At 45.5% G+C, this 19,156-nt stretch overlaps 1 protein-coding gene across 5 annotated transcripts in view; it reads right to left on the reverse strand.

Moving 5' to 3' along the window:
• DOCK11 (dedicator of cytokinesis 11) overlaps nucleotides 1-19,156 on the reverse strand; it is a 1,133,414-nt gene that overhangs the window by 258,746 nt on the left and 855,512 nt on the right. For all 5 annotated transcript variants that reach the window (XM_086918718.1, XM_086918717.1, XM_086918722.1 and 2 more), the window contains 2 exons: nucleotides 13,982-14,029; nucleotides 11,904-12,046 (listed from right to left, as the gene is read on the reverse strand). In XM_086918718.1, coding sequence (XP_086774844.1) covers nucleotides 11,904-12,046; nucleotides 13,982-14,029 — 191 coding nt within the window. The remainder of the gene's footprint in view (nucleotides 1-11,903; nucleotides 12,047-13,981; nucleotides 14,030-19,156) is intronic.

A 19,156-nucleotide genomic window follows, 5' to 3' on the forward strand; every position in this document is an offset into this window, starting at 1 on the left:
ATGTCATGATGTTATTAATGGGTGACTGTAATAACTCATTATTACACCAAGAAGAGGTTTCAGCAGGTGAACCAACCCCTGAACATGTTTTTAAAGTTCCAGCTGTGGTTTTCAGCAAGAGCAAAAAGAAATAGTCAGCAAATCTAATTTGCGACATCTCATCTGATATGGGGTTGCATCACTTGAATGGCAGATAAGTCAAGGAACAACCTATCCAAGCAACCTTCAGTATAAGGGGGCTGAAGTCAACTATTGACTATACATTTACATCTTTAGCAGATTTTCCGAAAAGCAACGATATGTACATAATATCAATACCTGAAAGTGACCATAATCCACAGAATATAACACAAAAAAAAAAACATCGAAGAGTACGCCTGGGATAAAAAAGAGTGTGGCCCAGCTAACAGTAGCAAATGTTGGGAAAAATACTTACATGACCTGTTCCTTGTATAACCATCTACAAGAGATATGGAGTCAACCTTTTTATTTGGACTCAATGAAAGAAGCAGAAGCGATGGCAGACATGAAGGTACCGGACATTCAAAACTGTGCTGCAATTTTAAGAGACATATTTGACTTTCTAGCATCAAGACTTTAAAATCCCTCTACCCTAAAGAACCAGCTAAAGCTGTTCCAGGCAAAAATGCTTCAAGTCAAAAAAATGGCAAGAAGACAATTAAAATTCCTGCACAAGATGGCCACCAACCCAAATAAATCCAAAGCCAAAAAAGGTGAAAAAGTGCAGAAAACAGACAACTATAACATTAAGAGAAAACATCAAGATCAACTATGGATACAAGGTTTCGAAAAAACATCTAGCAATGCTTTATGTAGGTCCATAACAGCAGAGGGTGAGTCAGCTACAGCATTTCATCTGAGGAGACCAAACAGCATATTAGCGACTGTAACAGCTTGAGAGCTCCAGGCAATTCATGAAGCGAGACTCAGCAGCTAGGAGTTCGCTGGTGGCAACTATAATCACCTTGTGTTATACGCAGAGCAAGTTCCACCATCCTGGAAGGGCTCGATTATTCAACCAATTTACTAGCGAGACCCTCGACATTCACAACAGACTTACAGGCTGATAGCTCTGCTCGACTTGGATGGGAAAATCTTGGCTAAGCATCTATGAACATTTCTACATAAATGGGCGGTTGCAACCAGAAGACTAACATTCCACCAATCCAGCTTCCAAAGAAACTGTTCTAACAGTGACAACATCCAGACACTTTCTATTCTTGCCCAGGGAGCAGTAAGAGCTAAAGGAAAAAACCTATATGCATTCTGCTTTCCATAGAGTAAACAGAGCCAAAACATGGGCTAAACTGGACTCGTGGGGGTTTGAGAAAGGACTGTTGAAACTTTTAATAGATCTGCATAGTGACACATGGGTGAGAGTGAAAATCTCTCACGGTAGAGATATATCCACATGAATCCACACTTATAACGTGCTGAACCAATGCTGTATCCTAGCGCCTCTGCTGTTTAATTGATATATTTCAGACCTTACTGAGGTGCTGCAGGAAGTTGAGGGCAATTTCCCCAAACTGGCCAATACTAAAATAGAATACCTGGCCTATGCAGACAACATAGGTATGTTATCAACCACACAGATCGGACTCCAAAATCAGCTGTCCCGACTACATGCATATGACTTGGATAATGACCTACAGGTTAATATCAACAAAACAAAAGTCATGCATTTCTGCAGTGTTAGACCTGGCACCTTGGCGTGAGTCTCCCTTCCACTTTTTGCTGATGTGCCTCAGATGTTTTGCTGGTGTTCACTGCTCAGGGCACTGCACCACGGCCAATCCGTGCCGCAGTACAAGTGCTCCCAAGGTAAAGTGTACCTGTAATTGATTTCCATGATTGGCTTATTCGGTTTACTGTCAGTCCCCAGTAAAGTGCACCAGGAGTGCCAGGGCTTGTAAATACAAATACTGCTAGTGGGCCTGCAGCACTGGTTGTGCCACCCACATAAGCAGCCTTTTAAAATGTTTCTAGGGTCTGCCATTGCAGGACCTGCGTGCAGTCTGGCACTGTCATGCTGGCTGGGCAAGTGCACACACTTGCCAGCCCCTAAACCTTCCCTTTACTTCATATTAGTCACCCCTATGGGAGGCCCAAGGGCAGGGTGCATTGTAAGTGTAAGGTGGGACAAGCCCTGATATGTGTGGTATGTCCTGATAGTGAATTACAGCCATTTTCGTTGTTCACTATTGTGAGGCTACCTGTTCTCATAGGCCAGAATGGGCTGCTGGAATTATTACACTCTATAATCCCAGCAGGCTCAGGGAACATGGGGGAAAGTCAAGTTTAGTATGCCTGAACTCAGAATGATAAAATACTTCTTTTAGTAAAGTTTATTTTAATATCCTGTGTTTGCAAATGCTACTTTTAGAAAGTTAGCATTTGCTTGCCTGACCATTTCAGCCCGCCTCTGCTAGGATGTGTATCTGCTGTCTGGTTTCTGTGAGGGACAGGGCTGGGGACTTCCAGGGGACAGTCTGAGCTGCCAGGTGGTGAATAGAGGGATTACCCCCAGGATAGGTGGGAGGAGTGCCCCTTGACTCTGAATAGGGCTGTGCTCTGCCACCACAATGCTGGCTCCACCTCCTGTGGAGCGTCTGATGTCCCTGCCCTGCACCCTGAAAGAAGAAGGCAGCTTCCTGTAAACAAAGTGCTCCAAAACTGGGCTGAACCAGGCTCAGGCCCCATGGCCTGCAAGAACAAAGTATTTTCAGTATAAATGTAGGAGCCCTGTTCCTAAGAAATTAGATCCTGTTGATGCCAAGAAGAAACTCTGCCTGAAGAGAAGGACCTGGGAAAGCTGCATGGAGGACTACTGTCCCTAATCCTGAGAGACTGGCCTGTGGTGGGTGCCTTGCTGTAAAAAGGAGAGAGGAAGAAAAGACTGAAAGACTTTTAATTCACGTGTGCCTCTTAAACAATCTCCAAGGGCTTGCTTGTGAACTTGCCCTCTGAACTGCGCCCCAGGAACAGTGGGTGATACCCCCCCTTTTTGAAGAAGGAAGCTGCTGCTGGTGTCATTTCCCCCTTCAGCGCTGACTCCGGAGACCTAAGTGCGACTGGGAATCTGTCCCGCACTCTGAGAGCCTGTGCGCCCCATCCCGCCGAGCAAAGTGACCTCTGCACAACTGTGCCACAGCTAGCATCGTAAAGGCCTGCCCTGCCTGGCCTGAGCACCGCGAACTGCTGCAACATCGAGCCAGAGCTCGCACCGCAAGAACAGACTGTCCGGTCCAAGCAACGTGAGTCTGCGACCCCCGAGCCGTAGAGCACCCTGCAAAGACTGGCTGCACCGGAATTCACCTCTCCAGTACGACGCCCTGTTGACAGCGCACCGTCGCTGGATTCACCTCAAGCCGCCGCCCCCTCCCTCTTCAAGGTCGGGATGGAGGCTGAGGTCAAGAGCCGCCCCACAACGCGTCGCTGCCCTCCGAGAAGCGGAAACTACTGGGCCATCGAGCCTTAGCACGCCACGAAGGAAATCTGCACCGCGACGTGGGACATCCCCTCTACGCCTGCTTTTGTCCGTCCCGAACCCCCGAGACCAAAGGTACTGTAAATTGAATTGCGGTACGAGTCGCACTCTCTCACTACGACTCACACCGCCTGTGTGCCTTGGGGCCCATGGTAAGCCTCGAACTGTGTGCTGTGCGAGTCTCGCCTCGCACCGCCTGTTTGAACTGAGGCCCCTGGTATGCCTCGAACTGTGCGCTGGGTCCCACTGCTGAATCCGCTGGTGTCTGGATGCAGAGGTACGAGTCGCACCAGAGTAATACGACTCGTACCCCTTGTTTGCATTAGCAGCGTCGTACGTGTCTAACACGAGGCGCGTGGGAGTTAGAGGGGCCTTACATTAGGTTACCGTACGACACGTACAGGAGCGCACGAACCTTGCCGAACAGCGCACCAAAGCTATAGACAGTGCCTGCAGTACGGGGAAACCATTTGTGAGAGCATTTAACCCTTTCCAAGTACAGAATATTACAAAAACGAACTGTGGCATCATCCTAAGAGTAACTGGAACATCTAAAGACTATATTTACAAGCCTGCTTGAAAGTTTATATATAAAGAAGTATTTTTTTACAAAACAACCAGCTTTGTGTCTCTGTGTGGTGGGTTGATGGTCTATTGTGTGTGTTATACTAAATGCTTAACCGTATGTGCTCTGGAGTTTAGCCTTGTCTGCTCGCGCCACGCCGCCTAGAGGGTGAGCAGGGGTTATTTCTGATAGTAAGTCCCTTGCCCTGACTTAGATGAGACGGTCCCTGCTTGTCACAAGAACATACCTGTGCCAACCAGAGACCCCCAATTCTAACAGGCAGCAAAAAAAGTCCATTAGACCTTGAGCAGTTGACAACTTACTCATACCTTGGGATGAGATTATTGGTATCAATTACTGTAAAGAGAGTAAGGAGGTGACTAATAACACTATAAGATTTTTTATCAACAAAGAACTGTCTAAATCATATAGCGATGCTTCAGTGGCAGAATCTCATGGTAAGGACCTCCTGACGAAGTATAACTTGCTAGCTATAATCAAATTGTACAAAGTGACTTAGACTACACAGAAGCTACTGCTAAAATAAGAAAGTAAAACGAGGAGGAGGAGCTTAACGCGCATCCAAGATGGTCCTGTGAGCTGTGAGGTCCCGAGACCCTCGCTGCCTCCACCGTCTATCCTGGCGTAAATCCTGTTTCTGACGACGGGTTCAAATAGCTAAGACTCTCCTGATCTGAAAGGCCTTTTTCAGATTTTAAATCGGATGCCGGACGCCCGAATTACTCTTTCCTGAAGCCTGGAGGCCTACACCGTGGCTCATCCCGGGACTTGGGCATCTGGAGCACCCCGAAAGTAATTGAACAACAACGGCCTGTGGTAGGGGACGGCTACCCGGGGTCTACTTTCGTTTTCGTTTTCTCTGGCTACGAAGACTGGAGGTGGCTGCCTAGTGACCAAGCTGGCCTGTGAGCGCCGTCGCTTGACAGATCTTCACCGACACCCTGCATTTCAGTCTCTCCAGGTTCTTCCTTGTGGGGAGCCATTTACACCAGGTCCCAAAAGCCCCTGAGGGGGGCACAACCCACTATGGCGGCCAAGGCTGATAGTGAAAAGCGGTCCCTCAAGAATGCGACTCGCGGTGGTGGGACTCAGACCACCATTATGGACAGATTTGCACGCAATAAAGGCTCGCCCAGCGGGACTGGTAAAACCCCGGAGGACCTGGGTGGTGGCCCCCCTGAGTCGGAAGACCCAACTCTTCAGGACGTGATGGGCGCCATCGCTAGCATACAATCGTCGATGGGCCAACAGTACGAAACCTTGGCAGCCAAGATCAACACAGTGGCGGTGGATGTGGGCCTGATCAGGGCGGACTTGGCCAAGACCAACGAAAGAGTCAAATCGTTGGATGTCAAGAGAGCCAGTCTCACCACAGATGTCTCCGAACTCCAGACTGAGATCCGGACTCTTCGGACCTCGAGTGACCAGTTTGCCCGCTGGCTTGAGGACTTTGAAAGTCGCGCTAGGCGCAATAATTTCCGCATAGTCGGTGTTCCGGAGTCCTCAGCCGATCAATCGACAGACTTACTCGTTGAAGATCTGATCATCAACCACCTCGCCCCTAAGGGCCTGAGTAACCTATTTGCGGTGGAGCGTGCCCACAGAATTCCGGGCGGCAGACGCAAGCAGGGGACTGCCCCGCGACCCATCATTGCGCGGTTCTTTAACTTCAGGGACAGGGACGCCATTTTGCAGGCTTCGAGGACTAGCGGCCCCACTAAGTTCGAGAATGCGTCCATTAACTTTTACCCGGATTTTACCCCTTCGGTCCAGAAGCAGAGACTGGGATTTTCTGGGATGAAGCGGAGATTAAGAGACCTGGGCATGAAATATGCTATGCTTTTCCCCGCCCGACTGCGCATCGAACATAATGAGCGGGTGCTCTTCTTTGATATGCCAGAGGTGGTCAGTGACTGGTTGGACACGTTATCTATGCCACGGGACAATGCGGAACCATCCAGAGGTGCTGAAGGCAGCCAACGGGACCAGGAGGAGTAAGGGCACCGGTGTGTGCCACCATCATATTGTGTTACGGTGGATTGTTATCCTTTTTTGGGTTGATGACTTTCTTAAAGACAAGCCCTGGGGTGGCGGGGAGTTCAGGACTTTTCCTCCTCCGGGGGTGTTTCCTTTATTACTTGTAGTTTAGTTTTCTGGGGTAGGGCGACAGGCACACTGCTGAATGGGGTGGTTTTTTGGATTCATCGCAGGGGGGCAGGGTGGGGGATTGTTGTTTTGGTATCCTGGGGGAGGGGCTTTCTTTTTCTTGTTTGTATTGTTCTTGAGGCTACGTATTGTTGTATGGCTTATTCTGTGTTTCCTTCGTGGGGTTTGGGGGACCCGACTGCTCATTTTCAGGGTGGGGGGTTGAGAGTCTTGAGTTGGAATGTCAACGGCTCGGGGGACAAAATAAAACGGGGAATTGTACTCCAATATGTGAAGCGCCATTCTCGTGACATTGTCCTACTGCAAGAAACGCATCTGGTGGGGAACACGTTCCATGCAATGAACCGGAGGGGCTACCGGCTGGTGGCACACTCGGGATTTACTTCGGGTTCTAGAGGGGCTGGTGTTATGATCCGTAGTTCCCTTCCCTTGGAGATTGATGAAACGATACTGGATGACAGGGGAAGTTATGCGGCTATTGTTGGTAGGTGGGAGGGGAGAACGGTTGCCATCCTCTCGATATATGTCCCCCGGGTTTGCAGGCCACTACATTTGTCGACCTGGGGAAATTGGTACTGAGGCTTCCGGCGGGGCTCCTGGTGGTTGGAGGGAACTTCAACTCGGTGGTTGATGGTCTGGAAGATCGACATCCTCCCAGGGCTCTTACACCGTCGCAGTCCTGCCTAAGTGGTTTCTTGGAAACGTTTGGTATGGTGGATTGTTGGCGGATGTTTCACCTAGGTCAGGCCCAATATACTTTCCACTGCGGGCCCATGGGAGCTTAGCCAGACTTGACTATATTCTTGTGCCCGCAGCCCAAGCCACGACGGTGCAAGAGGCCCGACATTTGCCCAGAGGCATCTCGGATCACTCCCCGATATGGATCCATATAGATCTCCATTTAGACGCAGGAGGCCGGGTCGTCCCAATTAATCCCTGGCATTTCTGTGTTCCTGAGACTAGGGCTGGGGTGCTTAAAGCTATAGACCACTACTTCGCTGACAATGTGGGATCGGTGTCCTCGTCTGTGTCCCTATGGGAGGCCTTTAAAACTGTGATACGGGGTCAGACACTGTCGCTGGTCGCCAGCTCTAAGAAGCGCCACAATGGGGAGGTTGAACAACTGGAGTCTGATATAGTGGCTTTGGAGAAGGATCTTGAGTGTGGGGTAACGCGTGAAAAAGTGCATGTTTTGCAACTGAAGCAGTCTGACTATAGAGCATTGGTTACGAATGCCGCGAAAGCTATGAGTCGTGAACAACAGGGCCGTTTGTATGATGTGGGCGATAAAGCGGGGAAGTTGATAGCTTGGTTGGACACGAGGGAGAGATTGAATCGTGTGGTGCCTGTGGTTGAGCGAGTGGATGGTGTACGTGTGACTGATCCGTTGGAGTTTGTGAAGGAGTTTGCTTGCCACTTTCGTACGGTGTACGCTCCGATCTCAGATCGGCCGGAGGAAGACTCCCATCTTTTGCCTAGGGATATCGCTTTGCCTTGCCTGTCCGACTCTGATAGAGACCTAATGGAGGCGGACTTCTCCACCGATGAAGTAGCGCTCGCTATTCGCTCCATTCGCTCGGGAAAAGCCACGGGCCCAAACGGCATTCCCATCGAGCTGTACAAGTTGTGTCCGAACAAAATGGCGTCATATCTCCGCTCGATGTTCTTGGAGTCCAGGGAGAGGGGTTCGCTTCCCCGTGACCAGCGCTTAGCGTCTATCGTGGTGATCCCTAAAGAGGGAAAACCCCGTGAATTCTGTACCTCCTATAGGCCCATTTCACTTCTGAATGTGGGACCTAAAGTTTTGGCGAAAATATTAGCTAACCGTCTGATTAAAATGATTGGAGATTTGGTGCATCCAGATCAGTCTGGCTTTATTCCAGCCCGTAATACCGCGCTGAATTTACGGCGTCTTCATGGCGTGCTGGCGAGGGCGGAAACGCTACGTGAACCGGCCATTTTGGTTTCTTTAGATGCCACTAAGGCATTTGACACAGTGGAATGGCCATATCTATGGGCGGCTCTGGCGAAGTTTGGATTCGGACCGGTGTTCATCGGGTGGGTCTGCTTACTTTATGAGGAGCCCCTGGCCCAGGTTGTCGTTAACGGTCAAGTGTCGGCTCCCTTTGTTCTGGGGAGGGGTACGCGGCAAGGATGCCCTCTCTCTCTGTTGCTTTTTGCCTTGGCTTTAGAGCCCTTGGCCGCTTGGTTGAGATGGGAGCCGTCCCTCAAGGGTATCAGGTGGGCCCCCGGTTTTGAAGATCGCATCTCACTTTATGCGGACGATATTCTTCTTTAACTCACCTCCCCACGGAAGTCACTGGGTGTATTGTTCGACGTCCTTAATTCCTTTGGGAAGAACTCTGGACTGGTCATCAATTGGGGCAAGTCTTGTGTGTATTCGCTCACAGACGATACTTCACTCGTACCGCGCAACTGTCCAATACAAATTTCTTCCACCGGGTTTAAATATTTAGGTATCTATGTTTCGCGTGATTCGGCTGTCAGGTATCAGCGCAACCTACTCCCCCCGCTTACTCGCTTAAAAGCAGACGTGAAAGCCTGGAGCAGGCTGCCGCTGTCCCTGGTGGGCAGAGCAGCCTTATTCAAAATGATGTCCCTTCCCAGATTTTTGTATGCGCTTCAGAATACATTGGATCTAGTGCCTTCCAGCTACTTCCATTTGATCAAGTGCCTAAAAAGGAAAATGCTGTGGGCCGGACGTCCCCGGATTGCCTTGGCTAAGCTTACGCTGCCTTGGTATGATGGCGGTATTGCGTTGCCAGATATACAACGATATTACTGGGCCTCACAACTGAGCTCTGTTAATCATGCGATGTATGGTCCAGCTCCTAACCCGGCTTTTGCTATGGATAAATGGCTGCTGCCGGGCGGAGACTATAACAGGGCGTTTTATTCCAAACGGTCCGATGTGGCTTAGACCGGGCCTACCAGAGTCGCGGTGCGGGTCTGGTACAACGCTAATGTCGCTATGGGCTGGTCGGATACTCTCACTCGAGCGACTCCACTTTACGCTGCTGAGAGGTTGGGCAATTTGTGGACTACCAAGGGTTTTGATAAATGGGACCTAATTGGAATTAGTAGGGTGGAGGACCTTTGGCGGAAAGACAAGATAAAGTCGTTCGAAGAGTTGCAACTAGAATTCAAACTTAGTCATCGAGAATACTTTCGGTACCTACAGGTTCGACACGCCCTTTCCTCTGTTTTTCCGGCTGGCATGCCTGTTCCAGAATCCTCTCCCTTGGAGGACAGAGTACTCGATGGACATGTCCCGGACAGTACATTCTCTCTTATATACAAAAAGCTGATAAATGACCGAGCGGACCTTCTTCTACAGCTCCGTACGGCTTGGACCGGCGATGGACTGGAACTTGATGATGAGGACTGGCAGGCGGCGATATCCTCCCCGAAGGAGGTAGCAATCTCGTCCCCGTCTGAAATTGGTGCAGTTAAAAATCCTACACCGAGTGTATATGACGGGTCCTCGCTTGTTGCGTATGGGGTATGTCTCAGATGATTTGTGTAAGCATGAGTGTGGCATGGTGGGTACATTCCTTCATATTTTGTGGGAATGTCCGTCGGTAGCTTCCTTTTGGAATCGTGTGCATGGTGTTATGACTGAGGTGACGGGTGTTTCGCTTTTGCCTGAGGCCCGAAGGTGTCTATTGAATGTGTGGGAGCCTAATGATTATAATGTGGCACAGACGCAGTGGGCCTCCTTGGGTAACATGATCGCTAAGCGTGACATTGTGCAACTGTGGGGATCGCCTAGGGCACCCAGCCTGTCGGCCTGTTCTAGGAACATGGACTGGTGCATGTTTCGTGAAAAACAGTTTACATCGCTCGGGGCAGGCCCAAGAAATGGGGGAGGGTGTGGAATCCCTGGAACCAATATCGTGGCAAAATTTGTACCCCCCCCATTTGAGCCTCCACCGGAAGTGCTGCACTCCCCCTAGCGTGATGTTCCTTTTGGTTTGGATTTGTCTATGTATCACTGGCTATCTCTCTTTCCCCCTCCCCCCTCCCGTCTACTCTTCCCATAGACTATGAAACAGTTGTGGAAGTGGTACTCCCGCCTCAGATGGATCACTTATGTCTCTGCCTTCAGCTTAGCCTCTGCAGGTTTTTTTTTTTTTTAACTTTTTGGTTGGTTGGTTTTTTCTAAAAAACACAAAACAAAAACCTGATTTCTCCTGTGATGTAATGTATGACATGACATGATTGTCTAACTGCCGCCGGGCCCTAGGGTTGTCGGCAGAAGGGCTGTGTATTTATTCATCCTGATATGATTATTGGAAATGTTGCCAGCCAACCAGATGTGGCTGTATGATTGCTATTGTATCTTCATGTTTCTCAATAAAGGTTTAAAGAAAAACAAAAAAGAAAGTAAAACGACCAGTTGCCGCTTACACATTGAGAGGGCATCATTATACAAAAACACTATGGGCCTCATTACGATACGGTTCGGACTGGTCGGAGTTAGCAGTCAGAGGGACCGACTGACACAATCTGTTGAAAGGTCTCATAATCCCTTGTCGTTTTCACCATCGGGGCAATGATGTCAGTTTCCGATAGCCTTTCTATGTCGACCTTTCCGACAAGGAAAGGCTGCCAGAAAGTGACATGGGGCACCCCTTCCTCCCTGGAGCTCTGCATCTGGACCAGGGGGGCACCTATGGTGTCTCAATGAACCTACCTGCACCATGTGGCAGGGACCGTGAGGTGTATGCCACACGGTGCAGGGATGTTTAAAAACTATCATTTTCCAATGGTAGGTTGTACTGCGGGAGGATTCAGCCCGTCGCATAAGCTCCCATTGAAAAATCGAAGTTTGCGACCACACCATGAGCGGTTGCATCCAAATAATGTGGTCGGTACTGACGACCTAAGATCAGTCAGTTCCCAATCCACAGCGGTGTCAGTCAGAGTCAACTCCGACCATCATCGTAATTAGGGTGAATGTATACTTTGGAGTTTTATTCAATTCAAAGGAAACCATATTTAGATTTCAAGTTGAATACAAAGGTTATCCCTTCTTTTTTATGCCTCAGACTCTTATTACCTACAGTTTTTCCAGTTTGACAGTTGATGGAAACACCCTTCACGAACAAACAGATGTGCCGCAACAAAGAAAAGGAAACACTGGAGCATATTAGTTTATGTCCAGAATTAATAGACATTAGCAAGACGCTGCTCAAACAGTCTTTTAACACGGACGGGACAAGAACAATCAGTGAGGCTATTTTATCCTGTTTAAGGGCTGCACACCAATGCAAGTGGGACAGTTCACAACATTTGTATCATTAGCAAACTGACTATGGGAAGATAAACTTGTGGACATTTTGCATGAAGGGAATGATTTAAAATGTTTTTCTTTAACCAGTTTTAAACCTGAAGTGGGTGGTGGTTTGTAATCCTAGGTTTTTAATGGCATCACATATTGTATATGTTTTTAAATAACTGTAACAATAAAAATATTATCATCATAATTATCATCATCATCGTCAGTTAAACAAAGACTGGAAAAAGAAATTCTACATATCACACAGTAAGAACATTATATTTGTGAACACTTTGTACCAAGCCGGTATTACAACATCACAGTTTGTTCATACTCACTGTGGTTAAGTGTAAAAGAGCTCTCCAGACTGTTAAGATGCTGAAGCCGGGCTTGGAAAATTCCAGCTCTAGTGCGAACAGCAGGCATTGTCTGGGATTTCTTGTCAGCCCCGGAATACCTTGAGGACCAGGCATCATGAACCCTATAAAAAAGAAAAAGTTGGCTTATGGCTTTAATTAGTAGTTTATAGCTTCATCTTACACAGTGAGGTTTCTTGTTTCGGCACTGACCATACATGTTTGGCTTGTATCGTGGGATTTGAGTGAGTATGCTTGAACTAGAAATGGCCAGGGACTTCCTACAGCCAAGGGACTGAGCTGTGTTTGTGTAAAGTAGGTGCAGAGATAAGGAGAACAACCGATTTTACACCTTTGTGAATACCACAAAGCCATAATTTTCAGTTTGCATTGCATATCTTTGGCCACTCGTCTTGCACTGCCCACAGAATACCCTTTTACCATATTAATATGGAAATGATGTATGTATAGTGCATGAATGATAGCATAACATAGGTGCACAAACACATGTATGGAGGTACAGTCCACCTTTGTGAACCATCTGTAGCACTCAAGAGCATAGTCATGCCTTCTTCTAGGAGTAAGGCATTTAGGGCCGGATGTAGGTCGGTCGGTAACGGCCGAAAATCAGTATTTTCGGCCGTTACCGACCGAGATTCACAAAATGGTATGTAGGGCCACATATTTTACAGATTCGGTAAATTTACCGATTGGTAAATTTACTGAATCTGTAAAATACCGAATGGGTATTTTTACCGATTCGGTAACAATGAGATGTAGGTGGGACTCTTCTGAGTCCCACAAGCCTTACAGAATCGGTATTTTACCATGAAATCCAACTTCATGGTAAAATACCGATTCCGGTGTGCATGCACATGTGTGCATGCACACCTGTGCCATAAGACAGGCAGACCTGCCCTTAGGGCAGGTATGCCTGCCACATGGCCCCCGAATCTTTTTTGGGGGTGCTAGAGGGTGTCAAAGTGACACCCCCTGCACCCTTGTCAAAATCGGTATTTACCGATTCGGTAAATACCGACCGGTAATGCCCCATTCATTCCTATGGGCTTCAAAGCCCATAGGAATGAATGGGGCATTACCGGTCGGTATTTACCGAATCGGTAAATACAGATATTTACCGATTCGGTAAAAGGAACATCTGGATGTTCCTACATATCCACCCCTAAGATTTACCGATTTTTAATTACCGAATCGGTAGAATTCGGTAATTAAAATTCGGTAAATCTATTTTACCTACATCTGGGCCTTAGGCCCAAGGAAAAGGCTTTATAAAACAGCCTCTTTATTTACATTGCCACATACTGTTGATAGGAGCTGGCACATCAATAAATACAGCGTCATTAAATGGCGACGTATCACCACTTGCCCCAGTAATAATATAGTTTGTCATTTTTCATTGATACAAATACATATCTTCATTAAACATAATATAACAACAAGTGTAACATACTATTCCAAAAACACCAGCCTGAATTGTTTAAAGTAATTGAATCAGTAAATAGTCACTATAGTTATGTAAATACAGTGGACATAAAGCACCTAAAGGCAAAAAAAGAAAATGTCAGAGTCCTGGCTAAACCCTCTGACCACAGAAAGCTAAATGTTCACAAACTAATGGGAATCAGGCCCAGACACTATTTGTCTATGAGGTGTCCATAGTGATTCAGCTACAGTGAATCATAAAAGATTTTAAAAAGAAAGGGAGCCTAAACTAATACAGCCAACAGGCATGAGAGAATCTGTGTATCATACTAGCCTATAGGAAAGAATAACGTAAGAGGAACACCTGTGATTTTATCAAAAAACAAAAATACATTTGGAACAGTAATGTTATTAATAATAAACTTGTTTCAAGTGTTACAGCAATGATTGACACTATTAGAAAAGAAAAACAACAATAAATTATACAGAAAAAAATATAAATCGAAAGGTTAAGTCAGTTCGCCCTCAGCAATGATGTCAAATAGAAGTATGAATAATGCATAATTTACATATAAAACAAATTGAAATAAATGTATGCAAAAATTATTGTACAATACCTTGCAATGTTTCTTTTCCCAAGATATCTGAAGTGAAATAAGCATACCCTACAAATATGAAAGTAACACAAAATGCAGTGAATCGCACATTCCTTCACGTTAATTCAATATTTTAAAATTTATTAGCTGGACAGGGTGAACAGACGAGGCATCCTAGCAGAGGTAACATATGCTTTTGTCTTTAAAAGGGCTGCACTGATATTTGACGCAGTGAGGAAAGGCAACCTACATAAGCTCATTGTTGCAACCTCACTACTAATTCCAAATGTATATTCTATGAGAAGTAATGTACTTAATAACTAGGAAAAAAGCCAATACATTAAAATACCATTACAGCGCCCGCTCCAAAATAAACAAAACTTTTTATGACGAAAAAATCCTAAAACTGGAAAAATATACACTTTAAGATACATTCCATACAGAAAATGTAAAAAACTTTGCACATTAACAAACAATATTCACCTAGTATTTGTCTATTACCTAAACAGCTAGATTTTCTTTTTTTCATCTCCACTGACCAATTTTTCTGCAGATGTGACTCAAGTTGGTTTTTTGGGAATTGTTGGGTCAGACTCCACATTCCAGACAATGGGCAAAAGGCCAATGAATCGGGAATCTTGTTCCCCCATTTCCAGAATGTTTAATCAAACACAATCTTTCTGTTTCCAGCTGCAATGTTCTACTCTGCCTCGCAAATCACCTACTCTTGTATATGTTTTGATTTTCCTTCTTCCTCTCCATCAATTACCATCAACTAACCATCACTACTTTATTACCACAAAACTAGAGTAAATGTCATCCCTAGCTTTCTGCCCTTTAATAAAATGAAAGGAGGTATCCCAGGAACACTAATGTCAGCAGTACAATAAACTCAAACAGCTTCACTTAAAGCATATTTCTGAGACATCCATTCATTCTAGCCAGTAGTAAACTCTTTTACCATTCAATACATCCTCCCCACCAATCCATTAGACAGGAGCTGTACAAAGTTATTTTTTCTATTAGAAAATTACTATTTTTTCGGAAATTAATTAGACCAAATGTCTGTACTCAACATGTATTGTATTGTATTGTAATTGCATTTATATAGCGCTTACTACCCCTGACGAGGCGTCGAAGCGCTTTTTCGGCGGGTAGCACGCTACTCCGGGACCCACAGAGGATTAGTGTTGAATTAATATAGTGAAACATGCAAGTACATTTTAAGTGGTGGATAGGTTAATCAGTTATTTGGATTTGGAATGATAGCAGAAGGATAGAGTAGGACAAAGGTTTGTATTTATTTATCGCTCGCTTGTTGACGCATGGTATTCAGGGAGCCTATAGAGGATTAGTGGTGAATTAATATGGTGAAATATGAGGTAATTTCAGTGGTGGATATTAGTCTGTTACTTGGAGTGAGAAGGATAACGGTTTGATAAAAGGGGGAAGAAAGATTTGCATTCATATAGCAATTGTTACCCCTGATGGGCGTTGAAGCGCTTTTCTGGCGAGTAGCACGCCACTCCGGAACCCATAAAGGATTAGTGTTGGAAATTAGTATAGTATAAATATGAAGTAATTTGAGTAGTAGATATGTTATTCAGTTATTTGGGCAGTATATTAGTATAGTTGAATATGGAATATGGAATTTGAGAAGTGAAACACGTTAGTCTGTTAATTTTTATTGAAAAAGAATAGTGGAGGGATAAAAGAGTGAAGGATTTTTTTTTAAGTCTTAGCAGTAGGAAGAGGCTTTTGGATGAGTAAAAAGGAGTTTTGTAGGGAAGAAGTCAGAGGGGAGAGTTTAGAAATGTTTGTTTTAGGGGATCAGTGTAGTAAAAAGAGGTGTCAGATGATGCAAGGAGGGGTAGAGCAGGAGAGAGTCTAGAAAAGGTTATTTTGGCGATCATAGTAGTGGTATGGGGTTTGGGATAAATGAGAGAGTGGATGTAGAGGATATATCGATAGATCTATAGGATGAGAGATAGGGTAGTGCATTAGAAGGAGTAGTAGAAAGAAGTTTGAGAGGAGTCAGAAGGTTGGGCTAGAAGATATATTGAGTGAAGTATAGGCTGAGAAATAGGCTAGTGCATTGGAAATGCTAAATTAGAAGAAAGAGATAAGTATATAGATCCATAAGTACATTAAAAGTATATAGATACATAAAAAAGTAAGTATATTTAGAATAAATGTATTGATAGAGGCACAGGATGAGAGATAGGGTAGTGCATTGGATATGCCTTTTCAGGAGAAAAGTAACAGACACACATCCAAGTACATGGAAGGTACATAGATGTACAATGGAAGTATGTACATGTAGACCAAAAATGATTTTTATTTATTGATGATGATTATTATTATTATTATTATTATTATTATTATTTTTCTTCTCTTAACAACTTAATTGTTTTACATGTTTTATAAAGTAATACACAAAGATAGGTACATATCTATAGTGAAAACAAATGCTTATATACAGAGGGATATGCTGTAAATTTCTATTTCCGTATGGTGCTTATGTGGGGAAGAGCCAGATCTTGAGTAGTTTTCTGAAGATAAGGTGGTTGTCGGTGGATCTTATGTTGGGGGTAAAGAGTTCCATAGTTTGGCTGCTTGAACGGAGAAGGATGTGCCACCCATTGCTTTTTTCTTGTATGGTGTGATTTTGAGGCGAGATGCTCCTTTAGAGCGTAGGTTCCTTTGTTCAATGTGTTTGGTGATATTATTCCTGATGAAGAGTGGTCCTATTCCATGTATTGCTTTGTGGGTAATACAAAGCAGCTTGAACGTGGATCTTCTGGCAACCGGTAACCAATGCAGGGCTTTCAAGGCAGGGGAGATGTGGTCTCGTGGTTTGATATGCAAGAGTAGTCTGTCACTCGAGTTCTGAATCTATTGTAGTCTTTTCATGGTCGTTAAAGGTGATCCGTGGTAGAGGCTATTGGTGAGATTATGGACCCTATATGTAAATGTAAATGTACATGTATTTATATAGCGCAAATCACCGACCCGGTATCTAAGCGCTTGCTTAGGGAACCCGTCCTGGTATTCCCCTGTGAGATACCCCGGCAGGGTATCCACAAGGTGAAAGCCAGGCATCCCACCGCGAGGGGCCATTGTGGAGATTAGGCAAGCTATTGCCCAGAGTCGCAGAGTGTGAACCCATGAATCGAGTAGGCACCGGAGCGAGAACTGTCAAGTCCGTGGACATTTTAGGACTCAAGACCCACCGAGCCGGGAATTGAAGCCTGGTCCCGGGCTGCCCTCTGCTTCCAGGTCTGCCTCCTCTAACCAGTGAGCCACACTTCTCCATCTATATGCAAACTCTTTTCCAACAGCAAATCCTGTGATTCACAAAGTGAAAGTCTTTGCAACTGCAAAGGATTGTTGTGAAATGTGAGAGTTGGAAAATGCATTCTGACTCCCAAAGTAACTTTTGCAGCTCCTTACATGTCCTGGTAGTGAAAAACACTTACATTTATTTTCCACTACTACAAGGTCTACCTCTCTTATAGAATAACATTGGATTACCTTATTACATTTAATGAGTGATAACTTTCAACTGGGAGCAGGTGGAAAGGTTGAGTTTGTTGTCTAAAGAATTGTAATTTAAAAACATCTTTATTGGTAAAGTTGGATTTTAAGTTTCTTGTCTGAACTATTTGGTGCCTTGAGCCTCTGCACAGGGTCACATGACTAGGTGTAGCTGGCATATGGTCTTTGTGTATTAATACCAGGCAGTGAGACAAAAGGCAGGAAGAGCCATCACAGATTTGATAAGGGGGAGCTGTTTCCTACCACACTAGTGCATCACAAAGACTTTGCCTGAGCACACTCACAAAGGATTTTATACTAGTATATTGTGACCCCCGATAAGTTGGGGCCAGGGCAGGGTGGCCGGAAATATCAGATACCTCTATAGGCGGAAGACTCAAGAAACTTCTCCCACTTTAGAACGGGCACCAGGTATAAATAGTGGACTCTCAGACCCAAATCTTCAGCTCACATCTGGAACTGTGGAAGGCTCAGAAGAAGGACTGCTGTACTGCTCTTCTGTAAGATGGATTGCTACTCTACTGCCCTGCTGCCTGTGTGAGAAGGACTGGACCTGCATCTTGAGCCTAAGAACACCACTATAACTCCAAGGGATAGTTGACTGGCTCCTGACCAGAGCCTAAGGGACAGAAAAGGCTCCACCTATCCTGAGCCCTGTACCTAGACTCTGCCTGCAGTGAGTCCTAACACTGCAAGTGGTGCCAGTCTTGGACTCTTGGAAGTAGGCCTGAAGGTGCTAGACCAGCCCCACTGAGGTCCTACCTTAACTGGTGCAGTCCAATTTATTGTTTTGCAGCTTTATATCGAAACCGCCACTGTGTGACGCATCCTCAATGCAGGACCTCACTGCCCCTCTGAATTACTGCTGCACGACACTTCCTTAACGCAGGACCTGACATCACAGCCCCTCCACTCCTCAAAACTGCCACTGTGAGATGTAGGCTCAATGCAAGACATCACACTGTATTGCAGCCCCACAGCTCCTCTGAACCACCACTGCGCAACACATCATCAACGCAAGATTTCACATCGTAGCCCGTCAGCTCCTCAGAACCGCCACAGCACAATGTAAGGAACATCACACTGCTCTGCAACCAGCATTTAGGGTACTTTGCTCAGCGGGCCTTCCTTTGTCCCTGTATCCAGCCTGCACTCCATCACAGTCGGCCTGAACTTGTGACTTTGTCCCAGTCCAGTGTGACCGGATAACCACAGTTGGCACTTTGGGCTTTTAGGCACTATTTCTATTTCAATCTTTAAAATTGCATATATCCAGGTCTACTAATTCGATTTTTGTCATTTTCATGTTAATAATTTAGCAAAATATAATGTATTTTTCTAAATTGCTGTAAGATTTTTCTTGTGCTGTATTTTCACATTATTACTGTTTGATGTGCTGCATAAATACTGTACACATTACCTCTAAGTTAAGCCTGACTGCTTTTGTGCCAAGCTACCAGAGGGTTAAGCAAAGGGTAATATGGGATTTGCTTCTGTTTCACCCTAACAAGGATTGTGGTTGCTTTTTAAATAGGGTTTCATCCCTCTCAACCCACAGGCCAAATTTCTACATGATGCATATGGGTAATTGTAAACCATGAGATACCTCTACACAGACAAACAGCTGCATTGTGTCCA

This window comes from Lissotriton vulgaris, chromosome 4_1 (genome assembly GCF_964263255.1).
Source record: "Lissotriton vulgaris chromosome 4_1, aLisVul1.2, whole genome shotgun sequence".
NCBI lineage: Eukaryota > Metazoa > Chordata > Amphibia > Caudata > Salamandridae > Lissotriton > Lissotriton vulgaris.